At 55.1% G+C, this 25,701-nt stretch overlaps 10 protein-coding genes across 10 annotated transcripts; 4 read left to right on the forward strand and 6 right to left on the reverse strand.

Moving 5' to 3' along the window:
- Window positions 1–962: 962 nt before the first annotated feature.
- On the reverse strand, window positions 963–1,408 carry CCOS01_13276 (uncharacterized protein; the record flags this gene model as incomplete). Its single annotated transcript, XM_060461422.1, has 2 exons — window positions 963–1,143; window positions 1,299–1,408. 2 exons carry the CDS (start codon window positions 1,406–1,408, stop codon window positions 963–965), a joined length of 291 nt encoding a protein of 96 aa, XP_060307850.1.
- Window positions 1,409–1,641: 233 nt separating this feature from the next.
- CCOS01_13277 (beta-ketoacyl synthase) lies at window positions 1,642–1,996 on the reverse strand (the record flags this gene model as incomplete). Its single annotated transcript, XM_060461423.1, has 2 exons — window positions 1,642–1,897; window positions 1,983–1,996. The coding sequence occupies 2 exons, from the start codon at window positions 1,994–1,996 to the stop codon at window positions 1,642–1,644; spliced, it is 270 nt and encodes an 89-aa protein (XP_060307851.1).
- A 103-nt stretch (window positions 1,997–2,099) lies between these two features.
- Window positions 2,100–4,398, reverse strand: CCOS01_13278 (fungal specific transcription factor domain-containing protein; the record flags this gene model as incomplete). Its single annotated transcript, XM_060461424.1, has 5 exons — window positions 2,100–2,355; window positions 2,437–3,263; window positions 3,348–3,943; window positions 4,169–4,278; window positions 4,358–4,398. The coding sequence occupies 5 exons, from the start codon at window positions 4,396–4,398 to the stop codon at window positions 2,100–2,102; spliced, it is 1,830 nt and encodes a 609-aa protein (XP_060307852.1).
- Window positions 4,399–4,867: 469 nt separating this feature from the next.
- On the forward strand, window positions 4,868–6,916 carry CCOS01_13279 (NAF1 domain-containing protein; the record flags this gene model as incomplete). The annotated part of the gene is made up of 1 exon (XM_060461425.1): window positions 4,868–6,916. The coding sequence occupies one exon, from the start codon at window positions 4,868–4,870 to the stop codon at window positions 6,914–6,916; it is 2,049 nt and encodes a 682-aa protein (XP_060307853.1).
- A 629-nt stretch (window positions 6,917–7,545) lies between these two features.
- Window positions 7,546–7,818, reverse strand: CCOS01_13280 (uncharacterized protein; the record flags this gene model as incomplete). Its single annotated transcript, XM_060461426.1, has 1 exon — window positions 7,546–7,818. A coding segment is annotated over one exon (273 nt), but the record flags the coding sequence as incomplete, so codon positions are not given.
- A 3,846-nt stretch (window positions 7,819–11,664) lies between these two features.
- On the forward strand, window positions 11,665–13,823 carry CCOS01_13281 (variant SH3 domain-containing protein; the record flags this gene model as incomplete). The annotated part of the gene is made up of 2 exons (XM_060461427.1): window positions 11,665–13,197; window positions 13,248–13,823. The coding sequence occupies 2 exons, from the start codon at window positions 11,665–11,667 to the stop codon at window positions 13,821–13,823; spliced, it is 2,109 nt and encodes a 702-aa protein (XP_060307855.1).
- Window positions 13,824–16,124: 2,301 nt separating this feature from the next.
- Window positions 16,125–16,613, forward strand: CCOS01_13282 (uncharacterized protein; the record flags this gene model as incomplete). The annotated part of the gene is made up of 2 exons (XM_060461428.1): window positions 16,125–16,286; window positions 16,353–16,613. 2 exons carry the CDS (start codon window positions 16,125–16,127, stop codon window positions 16,611–16,613), a joined length of 423 nt encoding a protein of 140 aa, XP_060307856.1.
- Window positions 16,614–17,682: 1,069 nt separating this feature from the next.
- On the reverse strand, window positions 17,683–18,342 carry CCOS01_13283 (uncharacterized protein; the record flags this gene model as incomplete). Its single annotated transcript, XM_060461429.1, has 4 exons — window positions 17,683–17,773; window positions 17,852–18,034; window positions 18,118–18,137; window positions 18,190–18,342. 4 exons carry the CDS (start codon window positions 18,340–18,342, stop codon window positions 17,683–17,685), a joined length of 447 nt encoding a protein of 148 aa, XP_060307857.1.
- A 340-nt stretch (window positions 18,343–18,682) lies between these two features.
- On the forward strand, window positions 18,683–19,972 carry CCOS01_13284 (54S ribosomal protein L3; the record flags this gene model as incomplete). The annotated part of the gene is made up of 1 exon (XM_060461430.1): window positions 18,683–19,972. One exon carries the CDS (start codon window positions 18,683–18,685, stop codon window positions 19,970–19,972), a length of 1,290 nt encoding a protein of 429 aa, XP_060307858.1.
- A 486-nt stretch (window positions 19,973–20,458) lies between these two features.
- CCOS01_13285 (cytosolic phospholipase A2 zeta) lies at window positions 20,459–22,971 on the reverse strand (the record flags this gene model as incomplete). The annotated part of the gene is made up of 2 exons (XM_060461431.1): window positions 20,459–22,453; window positions 22,504–22,971. 2 exons carry the CDS (start codon window positions 22,969–22,971, stop codon window positions 20,459–20,461), a joined length of 2,463 nt encoding a protein of 820 aa, XP_060307859.1.
- Between the last annotated feature and the right edge of the window lie 2,730 nt (window positions 22,972–25,701).

Consider the following 25,701-nt stretch of genomic DNA (forward strand, 5'->3'; position numbering starts at 1 on the left):
TTTCTCGTGTTGTCAGGCTGGCTATAAAGAGTGTTAAGAGAAAGGTGGGAGGAGATGGTAGAGGAAGAGGCCCTCCAGGTCTTTATGGATGAAGATGTGTGTATAACATGCAGACAACTCGCCGGTAATAAAAGGAAATGATGCCCGCCTTTAAATGAGTGTTTGAGCAACCCCTTAGTGCTGAGATCCTGATAAGTATCCATTTCTGCCTGTCCACAGCAGTAGACTAAAGACTGTGACCTTAGCTTTTCGTCGTCCTTGAGAGACGATGGTTTTCAACTATCCATGTAGATGATTGAGCTAGCTAGCAACGAGCAAGGAAAACCAAGCTAGCACCAATGACTAAGCGGCAAATTTCCTCTTTCGGACGGTGCATAGCCCTGCTGGACACGACAAACCTGCATACGCAAGTACAACAGCGGGGAGAGGACGTCCCCAATGACTCTCATGACCCCGATGCTTATCAAGAAGTACGCGCGCACAGCAGATTGTTCGTCACATACCTAAGCGGTCCGTTGAGTAGCAACCGGAAGTGACCCTCGCCCACGACCGGCCTCTGACCGGAAAGTTAGCTGAATTGAGTACCGCCTCATATCCTGGTCTAGGGAGACAAAGATGACGCTGCTGTGTCCTTCAGCCCCAGCACCACTGGCGTGCAACTGGTTGGATGCCGTCGTTATCGTTGACTGACAGCTGAATTACAAGTTGTCGATGAAATCGGACACATAGGCAGTCCGGTAAGCATGATGCATGCGGCAGGTCGTGGCTGTATAAGCTATGTTGACCAGCGAGGTCTGCGGGTGAGCTCGAAGACGCTCGGCAACCCTGCCGTTTAATGACGAAGGACTTGAGGATTTGTGCCGAGACTTCTGCGATGTGATACTTGCAGCTGTCACCCCTGTGTTCGTATTGCTGCTGCTGCTGCTGCTGCTGCAAGTTGCTGCCTGCCTCCGGCAACAAGCTCAAGTTGCAGCCCTTGAGCACTCCCTTGTCAGCTGAGGAGTTTGAATGAAACAGGGAAGAGTACTTACCGCAATATCAGAGTTGTTGATCATTATCTTGCGTCCATCATCGACTCTGGCTGCGCGGAAGACATCGCTCTTTTCTGCCACGTAGATACCGAAGTGGTGGATAGGGGCCAGCCTGAAGAGCACAATCTGGCCGGGGATCAGGCGGTGTTTGAATATCATAGTGAACTTAATGAGGGATACCATGGTCGCGGCCATTCACTCCGTGGCCTATGTTGGCTTTGACAACGCCCACGTACAATGGGTAGCCAGCAGCAATGCTAAACACACCGGCCGTGTCGCCAGCTTGACTGGCAGTGCGGCCCAATATCGACGTAGCTAAGCTGGGCGGCTTCAATGCCAGTCTGAGCCAGCAGATCGCGGTACAGGTCCTGCTGCATGGCGGTGCTGGGGTGCGCGATGGATATGGCGCCGGCCGAGCAGCTGCAGACCGCACCCCTGACGACAGCTAGCACGGCATCTCGGTCGGTGATGGCGTCGGTTAGGGACTTCAGGACCACAATGCCTAGACCCTCGCCACGGCAATAGCCGTCAGCAGCGTCCTGAAAGGTGCTGCAGGGTCCCGAGGGCGACGGGGAGGATTCTCCAGCTCGGGCCCGCGTAGATGGCCGGGTTAGAGGGCCGAACAGACCAGCAGCACCGCCGACGGGCTGGAGGCGCAGGCCGAGTCGATGCTATACGAGAGCGTGCCCCAGCCAAAGTGGCGGTCAAACCGTCCCGGGACAAAGGCGTGATGCGGTGCCGGCATAAAGTAGTAGACGTCGACGCCCTCGTTGATGTCAGTATCGCGGTGGTCGTCGGCCGCCTGGCCAAAAGTGGAGTGTATCCACTCGGCCGGTCCGGTTGCCTGCCGTGCCCCGGGGCGGTACCTGACATTGGCGGTGGGGCCATATGAGGAGGTGTTGTGGGTAACTTGCACTTCGTTTCTCTAAGTTATTGTTTACTATCTACTACTTAGTGTCATTCATTTTTAGGATCCAGCCTAGCCAGTGCCAGTTGTTGACCTATACAAATACGGATCATTCCCACCTCTTCAGGATGTAAAGCGTTGTCGACAAACACACACGTATTCTACCGAAGGTACTTGACGTGTGCGGCCATAGTCATCGCACACTTGGACAATCGGATCACCTCAGCCACAAAATCATCAACGGTGTTCAAGTCAAGCACATAGGGTGGGATCGAGCTTCTAGCACGGTCCACGTTCACCAAGTTCGGGATGGACTCGAGCAGTCTGAGGTCGTCTGCCGACTGGTCGTCCAGTGGATTCCGCAACAGATTGAAGAATAGAGTGACTACAGCAGATACGGGGTAGAAGAGTAGTACCCTGTCGAAAAATACCCGTTCCTCAGTAGCTGGCCATCAGATTGAAGGAGCAGAGAGCAAAGTAGAAAAGGGGGTTGCTCACCAAAAGGCAGCTCCCATCAGGGAAGGAGCAGTATCGCGAAAGTACGTTAGACAAGACCGGCTGGCCTCGATAGACAAGGTCTGACTCTGACTGGACCCCGACGGCAAGGTCGCCGCCGTTGATACGGTTGCTTCGCTTCCCTCGGTGAGCCACGGGCTCGCGGCTCGGTGCAGAGCGGCCACAAGGTGCTGGTACTCAAAGTGCAGCACCATAACATGCATCCTCTGGCTGGCGTCTAAAGTCGGGTCAAGCCACCAGGCGCCGTTGCTGTTGCCGCCGTAGTTCCGGCCGAGCAGCATGGGCCGGAACCGGGCCGGGATGGAGAGGCGCCACCGCTCTAGCTCACTGTCCAATTCGCGCACTTCGCGCAGCAGCCCAGCGTTGGGTGTTGGGCGGTGATGTTGCTGGTTGGACGGATACTGCTGTAGGCGAATCGAGTATAGCAGCCTGCAGGCCTTGGACTTGATGATGCTCAGCCGTAAATCGCCCGGCAGGCAGCAGAGGGCGCCGCTACTGCTACTGCTACTAATGGTGGTGTCATTGTGGTCAACGTATAGCTCTTCTACGTAGCCCGGAGGTAGCGTAAGGTCGCAGTGCTCGTCTCCGATGCAGGGAGGCTGGCTGGTCCGAACTGCCACGATCTTGTCAAAGGTGTAGCAGAGCCAGAACAGCTTACGCGCGTGGCTTCTTGTCCGGCTTTGCCGCTCGGGCACATCGCTCCCTGCGCTGGGCTGCCTGTGTGCTCCCAACGAGAACAACAGGCGACAGGTTAGAGCCAGGGCCATTGAGGCCATCTGGATCTTGCCGCAGAAGAGGTGATACATGCACTGGTTCACGTTAGAAGCCGAAATGTACATTGGTAAGCACAGCACAGCTTAGCCTCTCCTCCCCCTTTTGGAACCGCAACTCACCTGCATAAGGCAAGTTTGGAGTCCCGTAATGTCCTGGCTCGCTTGGGCTAGGGGCATCAGGCGCTGGGCCTGCCAGACGCATGCCTCGCTGTCAATGATGACGGCCATGTTGCGCGGGCTCCATTGTGTATGAGTAATGATGGCAAGAAAGGAGAAGACGCAGGCCTGGGCTGCTGGGTTGGCTGCGTGGTGCGGATCGTAAGCTTGACTGATGGTTTCTTGAAACAAGACACCGTCGACGATGGGGAACACGAGTCGGAAGGGAGTCGCCCGGAATATTTGCAGATAGTCTTCGACGACATGTCGGGCCGGCAGTTCGATCTGATTGCAATCAGCCGGGTAGTCGCCTCCGGCACAGGAGGATGATGATAATAACGGCGACGTTGAATCGAGCCCCGACAGGTTGGAGAAGACGTGAGCCTGTCCCGTACACCGGCGGATCCAGTTCTGGTGGTCGACAGAGAAGAAAGGTGCACCGCTGGGCGAGACAATCTCGTCCAGATAGTATCGGGCAAATCTTAATCCACATGCTGGTGGCACGGAGGAGGACGACGAGCCCTCAAGACCGGTGATCGAGATAGTGACAGTAGGTGAGGCTACGAGTGATTTCATGTGGGTGTCGGTATGTAATGGAGGCACATTGTTGCTGTTGGTTCTGCTGGCGCTTGGTGAGATCAAGGATAAGCTGCTTCTTGTCGTTTCTGTCGCGCGACTATTAAGAAGACGAGTCAACAGCCCTTGGTCGCCATTCATTGAACGCGAGACTCTCCGGCTTCGTGGGCGAGGGCGAGCATCTTACAATGGGCGCAATGGCAACTCACAGTGTGGTGGGGGCTGCACGTCTTCTCCGGTGCACAACTCGCTTGAAGGTGCACTGTAGCTGGTGATGGCTGCACCAGTCGCACCGGGGCACAGCCGCATCGCAGTGAATCTGCAGTTGAGACGACTACGGTCAGTAAAGCAAGCAAGAATCACGAGTCACTGTTGCACATGCCTTCCTCTGATGGCACTCATCGCAGGCTCGCTTTTTAACAGTGAAGAAGCTGGCCATGGTTGCGTGGTGGATTTGGGCGGCCAAGTGGCAGATTCTGTGTTGGCAGACGATGGCTTTATGGCAGGTATGAATAAGATGCACTCGTGCCAGGAACGAGGGAACTAGTACGACCCAACATATATTATAGAGTAAGGTACGTATTGGTGAGCGTGTAAGTAGAAGGTGACCGGTAAGCTCGGTGAAGGTGGGGCAGATAAAATGTCACCGAAGGTCTGGAAAGTCAGGACCTGCGGCAACTCACCGAACAAGACCCAGTTTATTTTTTATCGCAAAGCAGTGACCCCACTAAAATTTTCTTATCGGGTCCTCCCCAACTCTCCATTTCTCTTGCGCCCGAGTCTGCTCCAAACAAGACTTTGTGGTTTTTCATTATACTCGTCTATTGAGAACTTTTTCGCACTGCTCGACTGGACTTCAATTGACGACATATTAGCGAGAAAAGCCGGTCGCAAATACAGATTCCACCATGTCAGGCTTTCAGATCCCCGGACTGGGGTTCGCGAAACCAAACGAGACCCTGCCGCCTGTGCCCGCCGACGTTCTCGCTGCCGCCGCGAGCTTCGAGGGTGTCGATCCCGAGATTATCGCCGCCGCCAACGGCACCTCGGAGCAGATGCAGAACCAGAATGAGGACGTCAATATGGGAGAGAGCACGACCGAGTCGCAGCCCGCCCCTGCGCCTGCGCAAACAGCAGAGCCCGTCGCGGCGGCACCCGTCGCCGCCGCACCACAGGAGGTCACCGACCCCGATGCCATGAACGTCGACGATGCCGCCGAGCCCCCTTCCCTGACAGACGCCCTCGAGGCCATGATCAGTGGTCTCGATCATACTCCCCCAGCCCAGCCAGTCGAAGTTCCCCAAGAGGCGTCTGCAGCAGCTCAAGAAGCGCCTGCGCCTACGTCTGCGTCCACACCTGCGACCGCACCTGCACCCGCAGCACCAGAGATGATTGACGCCCCTCAAATGCTCGAAAGACCCCAAATGATCGATGCCCCGACCTCCTCCACCGCCGACCAAGACCAACGAGACCCCGCCGCCGAAGGCGGAGGCGACCACCCCGAGTGGGAAGCCGACTCCTCGCCCTACGAGTCCTCCGACTCCTCCAGCGACTCCTCCTCGGACTCAGACGACGATTCGGACGCAGGCGGCTACCAGCTCCTCGGCGTAGAAGAGACGGCGCGCATGCTCATGGAAATGGAAGGCGGCTCAGACGACGAAGGCGGAGGCGACGGCAAGAACGGCGGCGGCGCGGGGGCCGGCGCCTCGGGACACCTGCGCACCAAGAACGAGGTCGCCGACGTCGCGGTCCCCGCCAAGCCCGACGTGACCCTCACCGCGGATGACAAGATTGAGGAGCTCGGGCTCGTGGAGCAGATTGTCGAGAACATCATGGTGGTGAGGGCTTTCACGCCGGGCGAGTACCAGGTCCTCGACACGGGGTCGGTGCTCTGCACCGAGGACCGGAAAGTGTTTGGCGTGGTGTGGGAGACGATCGGCAAGGTGCTGCAGCCGCTGTATACCGTCATGCTCTCTACGGCCGAGGAGATTGCCGAGGCCGGGCTGGCTGTCGGCGTGAAGGTGTACTACCCGCCCGCGCACGCCAAATTCGTGTTCACGCAGCCGTTGAAGAATTTGAAGGGATCAGACGCGAGTAACATCCACGACGAAGAGATTGCCGAGGACGAGATGGAGTTCTCGGATGACGAGAAGGAGGCGGAGCACAAGAGGCAGATCAAGCAGAAGAAGAAGGAGGCGAGGTTCGGCAAGGACGGTGGCGAACGTGGTGGACCTAGCGAGAAGAGGAGCAGGAATCATCGCGAGCCGCACCCGCTGCGGAACGAGGTCAGCGCCGCGGCTGCCGGTCCTTCTACCGATGGCGGTCTCAACTACGACGACGAGGACGATGGCCCGTACAAGCCCCTCGCGCGACCGCCTGGGTTCGGCCAGGCCCCGCCTGCGCAGCAGAGTTTCACTACGGAGCCTGAACCGGGTCGTTTCGGCGGGCGCAGAGGTGGACGTGGCGACTCTAGGGGACGCGGCGATAGGGGCAGGGGAGGAGGTCGTGGTCGTGGACGCGGCGGGTACGGAAACCGCGGGGATCACAGGGAGGGATACTCGGCGCCTCAGAGACATCACTCGGGCGGCGGCGGTGACCAGCAACATCAACATCAACAGCAGCACCAGCAGCGGCAGCAGGGTGCGCCCGCGCCGACGGCGCCGACGTTCAACTTCCCGTTCCCCGGGATGCCCGTGCCGCAGCCGGGTCAGCAGGGTTTCCCTGCCGTACCACCGCCGCCGCCGGGTTGGCCGACGCAAGGTGGTCAGCCTGGGCAGGGCGCGCAGCAGGGTGCTTATATCAACCCGGCCTTCTTTGCCGCGTTGCTTGGACAGATGCAGCAACAGCAGCAGCAGCAAGGCCAGCCCCAACAACAAGGAGGACAATATCAAGGCCAGCAGCCCCCTCAGCCTCCTCAGCCGCCGCACCAATGGGGTGCTCGACCGCCTCCGCAGTAGATCAACTTTCATCAAAGTTCAAGATGAGATGTGGCGGTAGTGCTGGTGGTGGACAGGTGAAGGTGCAAAGCTCGACGCGCTTAGTTGAGCTCGGCATAAGTACCATATGAGGTGGGAGGCAGCGTGGGGGTGGGATTGGAACCTCTGTGATTCTGCACTTAGGAGGGTGAGGCCAAAGGAGACCTATGCCAGCTACCAGCGTAGACGAAATCTTGAAGCAAGGAACGTGCAAAGGCTTCGATCGGATGGCTTGCTCTAGCTGTCACGTTTGGCACACTGAGCCGGGAGGCTACCAGCCAAGGTAAGGCCCAACCGCAACCTACAAGCGCGAAGCTAGAAAGGAGAGCGATCAGTGGTGGCTATTTGTATCGCATTGTAATGATTAGAACTGCGGGAACTTGCGACGCGACTATACGCGAAGAGGAGGTACGGATAGATAAAAGTGAAAAAATAGGTTTTTATTTCGACATTAGACTGTGTGTGTTGCGCTCTGACTGACGGAAGAGGCTGTCTCCGAAGCGTCCGCCTGAAAATTCCGAAATGAACGGGTGGCATCTATTTTGTTCTAGGCTTGGTCGCTATGATGATCAAATGCAGCAATTCAGCCATTGATGAATGGCCTTTGAATATCAACGATGCCCGACGCTACACTGATCTGTTGTAGGGGACGTAGACAATCGAGATGAGACAGGTTTGTCGCGGAGCTGCATAAGGCTGGTGTACGGATCGCCGCCGCGGTCCTGTCTCCGTCTGTCTTCTCCCGCGTCCAAATAGCCGGATGCGCAGCAGGAGATCTCCCTCAGATCAAGACAAGGAAGACGGCAGGTGTGGCTAGGATCAATTGAAACATTCCATAACCTACTTCTCGGGCTATCCGGCTGATTGCGGGAGCATGCCACACAAAGGTAGTAAAATGACGCTGTGCCGATCTACGACGTCGAAGCCAGGTTTTCTCGTTGTGTCTGCATAATACGTTGTCTGAATTGCTGGCGCTGCTCTTTGTGTAAGGCATGGACGGTTTGATGTGCTGCAGCCTGCATAGCGAGTCAATTTCATGGATGCAACGCTCCCTATACCCGGGAATGAGGATTGCGCGGTTTCCTGCCCCCAACTTCGTTCTGACGGAGACGACTCCATTCGCAATGTTGATGTTGTCGGCGTGTTGGTTGCCTGCGAAGACCTACAGGCTGCGGTAATTGACCCCCGTCCTCCGTATAGTCACATCCGGGTCTTTTCGTTAGATTGCCCGCTGATTAGCCATCATGTTTCCGCGTGTTCTCGCATGGATGTCATGGATGTCGATGGATAAGGCTGGTGGGCGGAGTTCATCTCCAGTGTGGAGAGATGGGCCACAATGCGAGAAAAATGCCAGCATCTGCCAGGTACCGAAAGGCGCTTGGCAGTGGCATGCTGTGGAGGCGGGCAGATCATGGGGGAGGCAACCGAAAGTTGAGACTTGACAGTGATGGCGAGTGCTCACTGCGCGACGGGTACGAAATAGGCGAACCAAACCTAATGGCACGAGCGGACGAACCGGCTTGTTTCAAAAGGTCTTTCCAATTTCGGTGTCACGGGTGTGTTGATCGAACGAACCCTCGAGGGCTCAAGTAAGAGCGGTCTTGTGGCTTTAGGCTTTTTGGTGGCTTGACGGCGCCGTTCGATGCATGTCTTAAAATTAGCCTATAGGTTAGGATTTGTTGTGTATTGTCTTTGCTTGTTTCCCTGAGACCACGCAGGAGATCTTGTTTGAATTTTCTTCCGGCGCACTGCGGGAAGTCTAAACGCAACCGAAAAAGCAACGAGATCGAACGGTGTGCAATTCTCGGTTCTTGGAGTCTCGACCGCTTGTTGGACTCAAACACACCGACTTCTGTCTGGCAGGCAGGACAACTGAAAGGTCCTCGCGGTAACGTGGCCTGACAAGTCTCGTATTCGAGGCAGATGGGCGGATGCTGAGCACTGACTGCTTTCTGTAGCTTAAGAAGATCAAGAAAGGGTAGTTGGGTGACAGAGAAAGCTGAAAGGCCCTTGCGACTCGCGAGGGAGAAGCACAGAGCATGTCGTGTCATTCTTTCAAAGACAAGATTGCTTCTTTAGGGGTCTTTAAGAGAGGCAGTGGTTTGGTGATAATTACGGTGATGGCCGTGGCATTCTACTGTACTGTGTAAGTGTAAGCAGGTCAGCGGTGCCTATATCAACCCTTGCGAGGTTCCGGGCCGAATGGTGAGATGAGGATGGGCAGGCCAGCTTTGCCATGACACACGCCAGGCTCTAGCCAGTCTTTTCGTTTGTGAGGCGCCGAGGCTATCTGCAGTATCTGCTGTTTTTCAGCTTTAGAAGAATGCTATTTCGGTGCATTCTTGCTACATCCCCATGTGGCGATAGGCTGCCTTTGTGTGTGTGGCTCGCATGAACATGGCAGTCTTGCTGTGCTTCTCGAAGGCAACGGGATAGGATGCTGTTTGGGCGGGAAAGAAAAGGGACCAGACTGCATGGGAACAACGTCGGGCGACGAAACGCAGGAGACGGCGCGTATCACAGCAATAGTAGTGGTGTGTATGTGTGCCAGTCTGGTGTTTGTGTGATTGGTACTCCGTACTCCGTATGGATTGAATGTGTTGGTCCCCTGTTGGCGATGACGATGGGGATGTTGGAGTTTGGGGGCTGCTTGTGATGGTTCGCTGGTGGTTGAAGCTCGGGCCGGACAAACGCCTTCTTTTCCCGTCCCACATGGCAGGGTTTGATTGGACGAACCGCTCAGGAACCCCGAGCAAACAATTTCGTTTATTCTGTGGGTGTGTGGCGGATACGAGTGGATACAGGTGCAAGAGAGCCAATCAGGCGGAGTCGGTACCTGACAGGCACGGCAGGATGGGCGTTGGGAGGCCCCTGCCTTAGCGCGGCCCGTGCATGTGCGCTGATGAAGATGGGCGCCGGTGTGGATGGGCAAGCCGCAAAATGCGACCGAGGGATTGAGGTCGGTACCTACGTCGGAAACCGATGGGATGGGTGCGGGATTTGTTGCCTTCCATTGACTGTGTTTGTATCAAGATTGAAGGGGGAGTCGCTGATATATGGCAGTCAATCACCACCCTGTGGTCGAGAGTGAATGACAGTGGGTGATGCCTGGCACGTCTACTACGTACCTACGTAGGACAGGAAGACAGATGTGTAACTATTCAAAAGTGTTTGTTTCCTCCCTGATTGTGTGCACCTCTGCCAAAGTTCATCCCAAGCGCAGGGAGAGGCCAGAGACAGGGCGGATGGTGAAACGCTGACTCGGTGGTGTGGGCGTGGATCAGATGCATTGTCGAATGACCGTTGGAGCCGCGGTTGCATTCTTTGTGCGCGTTTATCCCAATCCGTCCAACTTCCATTTGTCCAAAATGTGATCCGAGCCATCACCCACCGTTACCCAAGAGACATCAGCCAACTACAGTACTTTACATAGTACGCAGGAGAAGTTAGGTACCCTTACGAAGTACATAGACCGCAGGCTGTGATATCCCCGGACGGCACTAACGCGGCAAAGACTGCAAGCCCTGACTTTGACCGTATCGCACGGCCGCCTTGTCCACGCGCCATTCCCTTTTCATCTTGATATCTCACGGTCCTCGTGCAGTCGCTCCCCCATCAGTTCCTGCCTGCTGTCTTGGTACCTGTACCCGTCCGTACCTGTATTCGTTCCTACTTTTACTACGTACAGCAAGTGATCCTGAAAACCAAGATGGAGGGTGAGAGTGAGAGCGAAAGTGAGAGCAAAAAAGACTGAGGGTACCTGTCGCGGCAGGGATCTGCTTCCCATCCACACCCCAGTCGTCCGACCCTTGTCATCCGTCCAACGTTGCTTGGGGCCTCTTTCCCAACTTCCCATTCGCCCAGGGTCCTGAACTGGCAGTCTGCGAAGTGCGTGCAACCTCAATGTCCCCGGTTCTCTTCTTCTCACTGTCCCTTCCCACTTTTGTGTGTGCCCTCTTCTTCCCATCCCATCCCCCCCGTTCCGTCCGAACTGCATCTCACTCGCTGAGCCTGACTGCTTCCTGCCGTCGCTGCACTCTCTCACCTTCAGAGACAGACAGAGAGACTTCATCGTCGTCCGCTCTTTCGCAGCTTCCCAAGAGTCACGGTGTGCAGATTCATCCGTTCTTTCTTCCCACACAAACAAAACATCATCGACGTCCCCCCAATCGTCTTCATGACAATTTACTAAGACGGTTTGTGACTGTCCAATGACTGTGAGCTGGTAGTGAGATCTTGCAAAAAAAACAACGACCTCACCTCACCCACCTTCTCACTTTACTCTCCTTCCACCGGGCCTAGAGCCACTTCACATTCGTTCAATTGCACGCATACGTACGCGCAACAACACTCGACTTTCAACCCACAACACCAAGGCAGCCAGTCTTTCTCTCAATTCAATAGTCCTCGACCACCGCGACTCCCTGGTCGGACTTGGACCTATTCGCTACTTGCTGGTTCATTCTTTCGACGATCGCCTCACGAACATCGCAACCTTTTCCCTTCTGGAGCCGGATCCCTTGAGCATTCCCATCACCAGCCTCTCCCGTGCACGCCAGATATCCTCCCTCCATTTTCCAGATACCCCGCCTCGACCCACGAAACTCACGATACGAATCATTCATTACGCGCCTCACACGCCTGACCTTATCTTCAACCATCCCGACGACTTCTGGCTGGACTAGTCGGATTTGACTCATTTCCATTAACCCACGCCCGCAACTGCCGCAATGGCTCACCATCACCACCTCCACGCCCGTAGGCATATCGCGCCTCGCAACCCCGATTTCTGGAGCAATGTTGGCGACAAATTCAAGGATCTGAATCCCTTTGCCTCCAATGACGAGGCCACGACAAGCAATGGAGGTAATCTCAAAATCAGACAGGACGACAATGATGATGATGATGTCACGACCACACGGCGCGCTAATACGAAGAAAGGCCGCTCGACCGTTATCAAGACCATCTACCAGACCGTCACTGGCGATGATGCCGTCGCCGCCCCCACGAGCACCACCTCAACCAAGCTGATTGTCGCTCAATCACCCCTCCCAACGAGGTCGAAATCGACCACAGTTGACTCCACCGAAACCACCATTGCCAGGGCCGGCGCCCCCATCGTTAAGACTGCCGACAGCTCATCCACCGCCATCGATGCTGCGTCTACCTCGTCGCTGCCCACCGTCATCGAGGATCCCTTGACCGAGAGCATCCAGACCACGCTCGCTATTGCCACAGACGCGCCCACGTTCGCAAAGACCACCAAGACTGCCGCCACTGCAGACAATGCTAGCATCATCTCCAGCGCTTCCCCTAGTGCAACGTCAACCACGGACAAGTCGACCAGCAACGAGACCAGCGGTGCCGCGAAGGCTGGCATTGCTATTGGTGTTTTGGCCGGTGTTCTCGTCGTGTTTTTACTCGTCTTCTTCCTCTTCAACCGTCGCAAGAAGCAGATGGAGCAGCAGCGTCTGGCCGACGAGGATGAGAAGACTCATGGATTTGGGGCCGCCGCTGCTGCCGCTGGTAGCCAGAACCCCCGCGCTCCTCGTATCAGCCTGCGCCCCGTTACCCAGTTCTTGCCCAACTTGAACCTCGACAAGCGCGCCAGCAGAGGACCTGCCGGAGGACCTGCCGTCAACATGAACGCCAACCTGGCACCCGCTGCCGCTGCTCTGGGTCTTCGCAACCCTGGCCAAGGCGCCTGGGACAGACCGGCAACGAACCAGAGCTCGAACCCCGCGAACCCCTTTGGTGCTCAAGCCGAGAGAATCAACGGTCCCATCGCCGAGGAGTCCGTCAGCTCCATAAGCCTCAACGAGAAGCCTCTTCCCAACGTCGGCGAGCCTGCTCCGGGCACTGCCGTGAGTGATATCCCCGCCAACGCCGCTCCCAACGATGCGTCTGTTGCTGCAGGTGCTGCGGCAGTTGGTGCTGGAGCTGTCGCCGCTGGAGGTCTGGCTCGCAAGGCGTCGACCCGCAAGGACGGTCCCAAGGCACTGGACCTGACTCTGCCCGCGCCTCCTGCACCCTTGTCTACCATCCCTGCTTCTCCCTCTGGAACCACGTTCAGCGCCGACTCTGCCGGCCCTGGTCACCAATCTAACGGATCCACTGGCTCTGCTGCCATTGCCGCCGCTGGAGGTCCCGCCAACACCACTGTTCACCGCGTGCAGCTCGACTTCAAGCCCACTCTTGAGGATGAGATGGAGCTGAGAGCTGGCCAGCTTGTGCGCCTCCTCCACGAGTACGATGATGGCTGGGTAAGTTTTAATGTCCATAATGATGAGTTTGTAAGCTGACTTTGCCCTAGGCGCTCTGCATTCGCTTGGATAGATCCCAGCAGGGTGTTGTACCGCGCACCTGCCTCTCCACTCGCCCGGTTAAGCCTAGACCTCCTCAAGCCCAGGGACCTAATCAAGGACCTCCTCGTGGTCCTCACATGGGCCCTGGTGCTCCCCGCGGTCCCGGTCCGAACTTCCCTCCTGGCCAGCGCCCCATGAACCCTCAGGGCGGTCCGCCGTACCCCCGCCCCGAGTCGCCCGCAGCTCGTCCCATGAACGGTGGTGGCCGACCTCAGTCCCCCGCCGGCAATGGACCTATGGGCCCCGAAGGCCGACCTCAATCCCCCGGTCCTCGCTACCAGGGTCCTCCGGGACAGCGATCGCAAAGCCCCAACGGAATGGGAGGTCGCAAGCCAAGCCCCCCGGGACCTACCAGAATTCCTCAGCCCAGCCGAATGAACCCTAATGGTCCCCCCAACGGTCCCATGAACGGCCCCATGAATGGACCGATGAATGGGCCGATGAACGGACCCCCAGTCCAGGGCCGCCCAGGCCCACCGATGGGACCTGTCGGTCGCAAGCCCGTCCCCGGACAGGCTGTGTAAATGACAACCAAAGCAGCGTTCATATACACTGACTCCCAGCGTATTTAACGTCTTTTGGCACAGAGACTGGGGATTCATCTTCGTTTGGCGATAGACTAGGGTCTACTATGCATTCTGGACAGCACGGGCACGGCGTTTCTGCGAACTACTACAAAAAGAACTTGGGGGAGATTTCCTCTTCTACTGGACTCTGACGATGAATCCGATCAAGGGGCGAAACGAACCCCGACGACGCGTTTATACCTTTCAAGTCACTCATTCATGACACCCGCTTTTGATACACCCTTTTTGCAGCCTGGTTTCAGTCGTGGCTTGCAATTTTCTTTTCTTTTTACGCTTCTTCACACTCGCCTGAACACCCACTGTTTCGCGATTTCGATTCACCTACCTTGGCCCCATCTTGTACCACGCGACTGCAGCGGCGGCCATGGAAGATGGGGGCAGGGAAACGCCTAGTGCTTAATGTATATTGCTCACTTTTGTTGTTTGTTGTTTCTTTGACACATCTCGTTTCTTCTTACAGCTCTGGTGGCTGTGTTTGGTCGTTTAGCAAATATGCCGAGCGACCTATTTTGGCAGGATGAGACGCGAGTGCTGATTTCGTTGGTTCTTTTTGAGATGCCTTGAAGTGGCATGATTGGGAACAACATGGTGGATGGAGAGATGGAGATTTCGCAGTGGTTGAGACAGATCGAGAGAGAATCTAGGTCCTCCTGAAAGGGATGGGACGCTAGAACTGCTTCTTTGTGCCGAGCAAGCTAGGTAGACAATAAGATGCCCATACCTGAAAACTATGTTCCTCATTGCATTGAACTCATGTTTCTGAAATTGACGAGCCTGCTAATTCCTTAAAATCTGGCTCCCCTATGGTATCCGAGCTCTGAAGTACCTCATGGAGAGGCGTTACTAACAGCATCATAGAAAGATGGGATTACATCCAGTCATGTTGCTCTGTTTCGAGTGCCCATCCAAGAGTCGTCTCACGAATCCAGGGTTGATGTGCCAGTCGCAATCTAGTAGGTTTCAATGATACTCTGATCTACACGGCTTTCTGCAGGCCGGTGCCGGAGGAGTCATCTTGCTACTTAGACAGAAGTTGTCACTAGAGGAGATAAAACCAAGTGGTGTTTTTGTAGATGTTCAATCACGAGTACCGAACGAAGAGGTGAAAGCAGCAGCTATGGTATGTGGCCAGATAAAAATGCGTAAAGCTACTCGTTCGCCATATTACCGTGTCTTTTCTTTTCTTTTCTTTTCTTTTCTTTTTTTTTGCTTTATCGACAACCGTTGGAACGAAACAGATGGGTGAAGGATGATAAGCAGTTCACGGCCTTTCGTCTTGGGGATTGTAGATTGAGAGCTAACTACAAGTTATTCATGTGTAAGCTAGGCAGAGATTCATCTGTGTAGGTGACCTTGGGAGGCGCAACGTACATCGATTACATAGCGATACGCTCTGGGGATCCCTCAAAGGTATGACGAGAGATGTTGCCATTCTTCGCAATGATGTTGTCATACTTGCCGCGACAGACCAGTAGCCTTTGATTTGCGCGGGCGGTCCTCGTAGCAACGGGGCCCAGAGTCGCGCAACAGGCTGTTGTAGATGCCCAAGTTGCTGCAGCGAGCCTGAATACTTGCCCATAAAACTTGCCAAACCAATAGAGCGAAATGGACTGAGTCAATCGGTTACATTTTGATGCTCTCTTACTTGAAAAATGTATAGGGAGTATCAGTAACGCCGTTACGAGGGCTGTAGATTCACGACAGCGTAGGTTCACGGCAACGTACATCTTGATAGAGCGGGGTTCACCCGCCTCTTTTCACATGTGTCGCCGGTGCTGCAGATGTTGCAATGCAGACGCGGCTAAAGACCGTCCTATCCGAACAATGATTCAAGAGTCTCGACACCGACTTATTATCTAGAGATGTACCAGAGTAGCACCGGCGGGAACCCGGCCGCGGCTCTTTGGTTGTAAACAAACGGGGACCACTCGTGTCTTGTTGACTTCCGTGGATCGTCGACACGGCAGGTCGTACGTGGAGGGGGTTGGATGCTTCTGTCCGAGGATGTTACCATTTCAACGTCTGGAGATATCTTTTCTGAGCGGGGAAAGTTAGGACGATTTGCAAGGTGGGAGAATAGAAACACAATAAATGAGAAAATATAAAAGGGTTGAATCTCCTGGGTGTTTGACCTCGACGGATTATCCCAGATCATCATCCAGCAGCAAATCTCATCAAGATATCCCTTCCATTAGCCTCACCCGGCATTGAACTCTTCTTCAAACAACCAAAAACAACATGAAGTTTTCAGTCTTGATCCTCCCCGTCCTGGCATCAGGCATCACCGCGCTCTACGTGCCCGACAAGCTGGTGCAAGCGTTCCTCAAGGACTCGTCAGAGGGCAACTGCTGCAACGAGACGCCCTGCTTCATCGGGTGTCCAGTGGAGGGAGTATTCCGCGTAAGTAACCTTTTTTTTCTGGTTTTCACTGTTCGATCTCCACGCACTTCGTGTACTCTGGCTCAGCTGGAGTTGAGAAAGTCTAATGTACTGACGCATTCATTCGACGGATCAGCTTTGCTGCTGAACAACGAAAACCCGCAGGCCAAAATCAATGGGAGCCCTAAGGGGCCCAGGAGTGGTCGTTGTATGGAGTTCTTCTGTGGAAGTTTAAGCTCGGCCGACCAAACGTGTTGGGGTGAAGGGGGAAAGAGTGAGGAGGACCGATGCCTTTCGTTATGTTGCTGTTTCTTGGAGGAGAAGCAGAGCTGTTCCTTGTACCACTGATCTCCCCTGAATGATGAAATGACGAATGAGACGATCCTTTGACATGGCTTTACTCCGCGTCTTTCTGTGATGTTCTGGAGTTACCCTGCTCCCGCGCTTGCATATGCCCGAATGAACCATGTAAGGGATTGCAAGATGAATAACCACCTCAACATAGTATAGGAACGGCCCATCGTTCGTTTTTCGGATCGAGCCCTCAGTACTGCGTTATGCATGTCCAGAATCTCCTTTTCGAACAAATGGCTGTCATCTTTCAACGCCAGTATGTCCGATAAGGCTGGTATTCAGCATTGGTCCTCGGTGGCCTATGATTGTTTCGGTAGATATACCATGGCTTCCGACGAATGTTACGATGTCTTCCTCTAACTTCCTGTCTGTTTTCTGGACAAGACATACTTGATCTAGGGGCAATCCGGGGTGGGCTCTCCCGACACAGAGATCATCAGCATCGTTGGGAGCATCGGTAAAAGCGACTTCGATGAATTGTGTGAGATACAGACGCGGATATAGGTGCTTTGATAGTCTTGGAGACGCTTGCCTCGTGGTCTGAGTGGTCCTCCTCGGGCTGATACCCAGGGATGGTCGTGATCTAGAATTGAGACCCACTCTTGAATTACCTTTACGACCATCGTGATTGGCCGAAGGCTCAGTTATGCTGTCACTGCTCACGGCTCGGCGCTTTGAGGCATGCTCGGGTTTCTAGATGAGTATCTCATAGTTGATGACCGGGAATGTCGAGGTGAGCATAGGCGATTCCGCATTCTCGAAATCTGCTTTTTAACTATTCAATGGAGGGATTCGTCGTTCTCCTGCTGGGCGAAACCAATGGCTCTGGTCAAGGCCGCAGGCTCATAGAAATTGAGCTTATTATATCCCAAGAATTTGGACGCCGCCGTATCAATCGGTCTTTCGATAATTTACTGGAAAACATAATCCATGTATCACTGAGGGCGGAGCAAAATATCGCAGGGTCATCCAATGTTCGCAACTGCCGCTACCGCGCGGCGCTCAATTCCTGGGGTACCGTATTTACATTGTACAAAAGTTTTCCGACCGTCCGAGTCGTCGTTTATGAGTTCTGAATCGCCTCCGCCTGCGTCGTATCCTTGGCCTTCCTCGCGGCCTGTTCTCTGTCGTATTCGATCAATTGCTTCGACCAGCTGTGTTTTGCAGTGTTAGCCCAGACCTCTCTCTAATGCGCAATTGTTCGCAATGACACGTTGGATACGTGGACGTACTATCTGCTGGGGAAGAACCGGCCCTCCTGAGGCATCACGTAGCGCACCTCCTTCTCGGCGCTGATCTTCCAGATAACAGCAACGACACCGGCCATAACGGCACCGATGACGGCGGTGTTACGCTTCCAGTTCGCGGGCTGGGCGTACCAACCACCGGCCGGCGACCAGACGTGCTTGGGGTAGCTATCGTGGGTATTAGAGGAGCTGCTTTCGAAGGATCGGGGTGGTTCGCATTCTATGAGGACATGCGCTGGGTTAGAACTTACGGAACCTTAGGACCGCCTCCCTGTTCGTGAGTTAGCAATTGGCCAGGAATTACTGATTGAGGATTGACGTACCATTTTGACTGTATTTTCAATATGAGGGGTTGGATAGTGTGGTGATGGCAATCGCTTTCCCGCCTCGACTCGATATTGGAGCTTTTGCCCTTGGACGTCGCGAATAGTGAAGTGCTGCCATCCATTCCTCCCGAAAAGTGGGACCAGAGCCATTCCGGAGCTGCGGAGGAGCGGATATTCCGCGCCTGCTTCTACTGACTTTCTCGCATGGCTCGTGCACGGTACCCCCTAGCATGCTGGAGCTCACACGACTTCCAATCGGTCGGCTCCAGAAACTTTTTCGTGACGGGAGACCGGCGCTGTTCGAGAGAATTCGGGACGTGGAACATTTTTCCCTTGCCCCCTTTGCGATTCAACCCCCAGCGAATACCGCATCCACCCAATTGCTCTCGACCGCATTGTACAACACCTTTTCTTTCGTTGCCTTTTTCTATTCGTTACGTTGTTACTGGGCTTTCGAACAGCTCAGCAACAACCCAAACTCGACCACCGAATGGCGTCCCAGATGAAGAGGTTAAGGATATCAAGATGCACCGGGCAACTGCTCAACGCCCAGGCCAGGACACACGCCTCGCCGTGCCTGACGCCCATCCCCTTTAGAACACAGCTTCACCACAGCAACCCGGCGCGGACACTATCGACCTCCTCCCCGTCCTTGGCAGCAGTAGCAGAAGAAGCATCATCCGACGCCTCAGCCAACAACATCACCACCACCACCGCCCAACCCGTCAAGTCGAAGTCGAGAAACCTCCCGTCACCCGCCCCCGAAAAGGCCCTCCAGTCGGCCAAGCTCGCCGCCCTCCACGCCCGCCTCTCCCTCCCCGAGAAGCTGCCCCTCCAGTCCCTCGCGCGCACCCTCGTCGACCCCTCCGCCGACTCAAACCCCAACTTCAACAATGCCAACCTCGCCGTCGTCGGCGGCTCCCTCATCAGCTACCACGTCTCCGAGTGGCTCATCACCCACTACCCGCGCCTCCCCATGGCCATCCTCTACGAAGCCATGCGCGCCTACGGCGGCCCCGACTCGCTCTACCGCGTAGCCAGCCAGTGGGGTGTCGAGAGCGCCGCCGCCCCCGGAGGCGAAGTCGACCCGGGCCTGCTGCAGTTCTCCCAGGACCCCGCGGCCCACGGCGTCGTTCACGGCCGCTGGGGCTACGTCCGCAAGGAGCACCTCGAGCTCGACAAGTTCAAGTGGCGCCGCTCCGTCTCGTCCCGGGTCATCCTCGACGACGAGTTCGGCGACGTCCTGCACAAGCCCAGACGGAACCCGCTCGAGCCCAACCCCGACCCCAATGATCCCGCACTCCTGAAGGAGCAGCGCGAGAAGCTCCGCAACGACGCCTACGCCGCTCACGTCCGCGCCGTCACGGGCGCCGTGTACGCCCACGCCGGCCGCGACGCCGTGCGCGCCTTCATCGACGCCCACATCCTCAGCCGCCGCGTCGAGCTCGAGAAGCTCTTCAGCTTCAGGCTGCCCACGCGCGAGCTGGCGATGCTCTGCGCGCGCGAAGGGTTCGAGGCCCCCGTCGCGCGGCTCGAGAGCGAGACGGGCCGTCTCAGCAGGACGCCCGTCTACGTCGTCGGCATCTACAGCGGGCGCGACAAGCTCGGCGAGGGCACGGGCGCCAGCTTGGATTTCGCGCGTCTGCAGGCGTCGATGAATGTTCTCAAGGCGTGGTACCTTTACAGCCCCGGCGCCAAGGTGCGGGTGCCGAGTGATATGCTAGTCGAGGGCGCGAAGCCGTGGCAGCCCGCGCACATTGACATGGGAGAGATCATCTAAAGAAGATATGTTGGGGACAAAATGGGGAAGAAGCAAAAAGAAGAAAAACGAAAAGCAAAATGCATCGACTGTAATTCATCCATCGGAGAGGGAGAGAAGAGAAGGGCGGCAAGAGAGGAGAAGTGACGGAGAACGTTGTCAAAGGGTCGGGGGACAGGTGATCCCGGACTTTATCAAGATGCCTTTTTGTTGGGCAGTGTACATTTTGAAGCAAGGACATGTAGAAGGTCAAGCATGTCTCTGTAAGATGAATAGATTTGTAAAAACAATGACACACTCCTCGAAACGGGGCCATTTACTGAACTTCATCGTCTCTTCATCAACCCCTATTTGACACTTTCAATCGGTTGCAAAACACTTCAAAGTAACAAACACACTTTTCATTACAATGGATCTACTTCCAATGATTAACCTACGCCATCCTTCAATCAGGAGTCCTCCACCTTCTCGGGTATCTTCATTCCAGCAACTCTATAATCCGCCTATTCAACTAAACTGATCGCCCTCGCCCAGCTTGTGCGCCATTCCTCGCCTCACCAAGCTCCGGTACCGATCCTTCTTGATCCCCGCCTCCCTCTCCAGTCTAAGCTTCTTCTTGCGCTCGTAGACGGCCCTTACCGTCCCGCGAATCTGCTCCCGTCCCTCGGCGTAATTAGCCCTCGCCAACGCAGCCACCTTTTCAATCTGATCAGGCGTGTAGACAAAGTTCCACGTGCTCAGGTAATCCGTCGTGCCGGGGTTGATGCCGGGCGCCTTGGGGTTGGCGAGGTACGGCAGGTAGATGATGGCGATGCCCGCGTCGGGCTCCATGAGCTGCCACGAGTTGGACTCGGTAATCGCCTTGGAAGGCGGCGGCGTCTCAGACGACGACCGCTCCTGCGTTGTGCCGACCCAGACGGTGCAGTACCCCAGCTCGCCTGACTCCTCGTCGCCGGGCGTGAACTTGGCCGCCTGCCCGCTCTTCGTGTCCTCGTCCGGCTTGCGGTGGCCCTCTTTGTCCTGGTGCTCGTGCTGGTGCGCCTTGGCCTCGCGGAGCTTCTGGTTCGCCTCCTGCGCGGACGCGGCCTGGGCTTCCGAGAGCTCATCGCGAACCTCTTTCGGGGACTCGCTTGCCTTGGGCCAACCGACGCCGACGGGCCAGCCTTTGATGCCGCGCTGGCGGGCGTAGCCGTCGGCGACGGCGAGCCAGTTGTCCGTCTTGATGTCTGCGGAGGCGTCAAAGGCGACGACGACATCGACGTCGCGGCCGGGGCGGAGGAGCGGGTAGATGGGGAGGTTGTTGGACATGCCGGCGTCCATGAGCTGGATGTATTCGGTGTTGTAGGTGCTTTTCGGGGCTGTCTTGGGCAGCTTGTCTTCCATACCGTAGGCAAAGTTTGCGACGGTGCCGGGATCGATTGGATGGACCTTGCTGAGGTCCTCGTTGTAGCCCGAGATCATGCCGTCCAGGGCGCCGAACCCAGCGAGGCTCTGTACGAGGGGTTTGATCTCATTGTAATAGTGGCTCAGGGTCGCGCAGAAAGCGCTTCCAAAGACGCCGAGTAGGAATGGCATGCGGGTCTCTGGGAGATGGAAGCCTTCCTCGGGAGGCACGTCGATGCCGTTCTTGAAGCGTCGGCCCATGGCCCAAGTCGGGATGCCGGCGGAGAACTCCTCACAAAAGAACTCGTATGGCGTGATCTCGAACCACTGGAACCAGGCTTCCTTCTTGGCGACTTCTTTCGCCGCGTCCGAGGTGGACGGCACTGTCCCGCTTCCGTCAATGTCGACATCGGGGATCTCGTGTCGGACGGCCGTGTAAATGGGTAGCGGGTTCTGGCCGTATTTGATGTACTCTCGTTGGTTGGACAGCTTGAAATCCCGATCGCTCACTTCCAGCTCGCCTTTGGGAACCAAGAATCTCGTCGCCAACAGAAGGCCGTAGACGTCAACCAGCCCAAAGTCCGCGCGCGGGTCGCCCTTGAGCTTCTCGACAAGACCACTAAGGAGATACTTGCTCGTCGGTGCTGAAAGAAGAGTCTGGAATGCCACGGGCGGATAGGCAATGTGGATGCCAGCGCGGGCCTTGAGGTGCTGCAGAACCTTGGGAAGACTGCCCTCTGAGATGGAAGAGTGGTAGAGGGCCTGTAGCCAACATGAACCGCTTACACCAGAAGTGTACGTGACACAGTCGAACAGCCCATCTTCATCTGCGGCGAGCATGGAACCGGTGCCGGCAACAAGGGCCCTGAGACCACCTCCGGAGCCGCACATGGCAATGGTAGGGACATCGTCCGGATGAACATCCCTCTCGTCGATGTAGAGGTACTTGGCTAACGCCATGGTAGTGACTCGCTTCCGCCTTGCCAGGAACTCTTTTTCCTCATCACATAGATCATTGGAGACCCTGACCTTGGCGGAATATTGCACTTCGGGGTTAATGAAGGGGTCATGGGCTTCTCGCCAAATCTCATCTGCCAGAGATCCAGGTGCCATGGATAGCTAATGGTGTTAGTCGATAGTAATTGTTGAATATATTCAGCAAAACCCACCTCTCTCTGGAGCTTCCGGATGTATCCGGGGACCAACCTGGACCATTCCGGGAGGATGAACCCAACAATCTTGTCTGCAGTCCATTCGACGTCGGCAGAGTCGGACAAGGTCTCAAACTTGAGGGCAAAGTTGTACCACGCCGTCTGATCAGACTTTGTGCTTGCCGCATTGCTGCGGACTCCCTTCCTCCTCTCATTCTCAGCCAAGGATAACCGCTCAAACTCATCAGACGGGTAGAGCGCCCAAACCACCAGGCCGACGGCAAAGATGGCGACCGGGATCGACGTCTTCTTGGGCGGGACCTTCTCCCTCGCCGTAAAGAAGCCGTGCCGCGACTGGCGGGACAGCGTAGGCCTCCTGTGAACAAGGAGGCCGTGAGTTCTAATGCGGCCGACAGTCACGCTGTGGTGAAAGGATCTCGCAGCCCGGCGCATGGCGTCGCGGGAATACGGCGCGAATAATCTCATCTTGGCGATATTGAGAGGCTGGAGTCGTGGGACATGAATGGCTGGATGAGCCAGAAATGAACGGTGGTGTTGGTTATTCTAACGTTGATCAGTTGTGAATTGGGTGTGGTGTCGTGACGTAGAGTGGGATATTGGTGGTGTTGGTGGTGATTGCTATTGTCCTAACTTGCTCAGGAATCTCGACGGTTTTACGGTTCCGGCAAATTCGTGGTCTTCATTTTCGATCCAACAACTAAACTGTCCGTTGCTACGGATGAGAAGGAGAAGAGAAAAACTAGAGATCAAGATGGCCGCGGCTACTCCGGGGAAAGAGCACCGAAGCTGAATTAAGCGCAAAGCGCGAGGCAATGACAGCGAGCTTAGCTCAACAACTTTCTCTCTCGCTCTTTCCCGACCCTGGTCTGCTCCTGACATCATTGAGGCACGATTGGGATTGGTGGATCGAAAGCAGGGAACTGCAAGGGGGCCTCCATCAGGTGAGTTAGACCGATACTCTTATCTTGGCGTAAACATATCGCTGAAGAAAGTACCTTTCTATGCCCCTAAATCTCCACCGTCCGTTGAGAAAGCTCCGGGCGGGTTCATTCGCCAATTGAACTGGTGGACCCGGCCGCCGCTCTGGCCACTCTGTGGCGCCAGGTTTTCCCTTGGCCCACCCGGCCTCTGCCGCTTCCCATGTGACGATGACATGTCTGTAGTGTCACGGCTCATCGTTCGGGTGAGTCTAGAACCTCGGAGCCTTTTCAGACGACTCCATCACACTAATGATCAGTTGGAGGATGCCATGGAGGATCTTTTAGCAGTTCGGGATAATTTCTTACTACCCGGCTCAAGAATGATGCCATTGCTCGTCTGAGAGTCTGCTTTTCTTAGAGATTGAAGCCTGAACTGGGTTGTTGTCGTCAGCCACAAGTTTGAGAGAATGTTACAACTCTACTGAAGGAGTTCATCCAACCCATATGCCAAGGTGAATCTTGCCCATCGAAAGACGCCAAACCTTACTCTTAAGTCCGGACATCGTGGTCCAAGAGCTGGCTCCAAAATCGACCCATGGTGGTTTATGATCTTGTGACATAACTTCCACTCTTCAAATGACTGGGCCAACGTTTGAAAAATGAAGCTTGCGCCATATCTAATCAGCGTCATGAATTTCCACCAGGAATGGGATCATTACTGTCATGTATGTTGCTTCGAGAACACTATCACTAGACAGTTCCCACCCAAGTATGCAACTGCTACAAACATGGAGACTGACTGATAGGAATCTACGTAATCCCAAGCCGCGTCTGCGCCACAAGACTCAACAGTAAGAACCTCACGGAGATACAGGCTGTTTTCAAACCGATCGGTTGTTTTGATGAATCCTGGGTAGACCACCCTTTGCTGATAGATCGCAATCCATCTGTCGCGGCACCCATGAGCCACTACCGACTCTTTGCGGCAGCATCTCATCTTCATGATGACCTGGATCACTATGGTCAAGGGAATCGCTCAACTTCTGCACCTCGCCTTGCCTTTGCTCTAGGCATTAGATCTATATACGAACTCGGGATTTGTGCAAGCCAATGACCGTCGTATGTATTTATGAACGCAACATGAATAGCTCAGTCTACCATGCACACTATTAGACTTAATATCATACGAGGGTCCAATCTCCTCGAAGACCAAAGGTCTCAAGCGGTTCTCTGAACGTTGTCAACTGCTAGGGGGAGTCGGCGTGACACTTCGGAAGATTGACTGTTGGAATAGCGGTATTGGGTGAAGGGACAAGAATTGTTCACCGTAACTTTGACTGGAAGCTCTATGACAGGTAGGAGGAATCGTGGATTAGGGTGCAGATGCTGGGTGAGTGAGTATGCCCAGACCCGACAACGCCAAAATGGTATTACAAAGGACTACATCCTCCTGAGAGAAATCTTTACATAGTACAGTATAGATGTTCCGAACCATCTCTCTGTCTAATGCCTACCAGTCAGAGCGGGCCATGGATATCTTGCTACACAACGTGTCCAGCTTGCGTGTCCTTCACATCGAGGAGGAGGTGTAGAGACAATTTGAACGGTCACTTGAGACGTGACCTGACCTCGAGACAAATTGTTCCAGTGACTGTGCCAGACCAAGGCATGTCTCGAACCCTTGCCGATGGAGTTACACATCTCTTACTTGGTTCGATGACTTATCCTCTTACTAAAGTAATAACTAGAACACGATATTGTGTTGGGGAATCACAGGTGATATCCATATAATTGCCAAGAATCATATCAGCCTTATTGCTCGGTGAGAGATGCTCAAGTCTTGGTGACAGGCGCATTGAACTTGCGCCGAGGCGGAGCACGCATCGAAGGCATCGGGGCAGAGCCCCACAAATGCGGGTGTTTGAGAGCCGGCTATTTCACTTCGGGGCCGGAACTCCATGAACGGGGAAGGACGTCAAATCTTATATCCATGTCTCCTTGAAGTTCTTGCAGCTGTAGACTGATCTATTTCAAGCTTTGCAGGGAAAAATTTTACGCCAGAGAAAAGCCCTGGTCAAAAACTACCCTTTCGTTCTGGATTGACAAGAGATCGCTGTTCTCGGAGGCCGAAATGCGGCATCCCACGGGTTAAGACCTCTAGAATCAAGGCAGAGCTTTCTTGCGACTTATGTCGAAATTCACTTCACGCCTCTGATGCGTCTATAAGTTACGGCCATGGGATTCGGCGATTCTGCTAGCTTGACTTAGGGCTGCA

The sequence above is a fragment of the Colletotrichum costaricense genome, assembly GCF_030867565.1.
Source record: "Colletotrichum costaricense strain IMI 309622 chromosome Unknown Scaffold_17.1, whole genome shotgun sequence".
Lineage (NCBI taxonomy): Eukaryota > Fungi > Ascomycota > Sordariomycetes > Glomerellales > Glomerellaceae > Colletotrichum > Colletotrichum costaricense.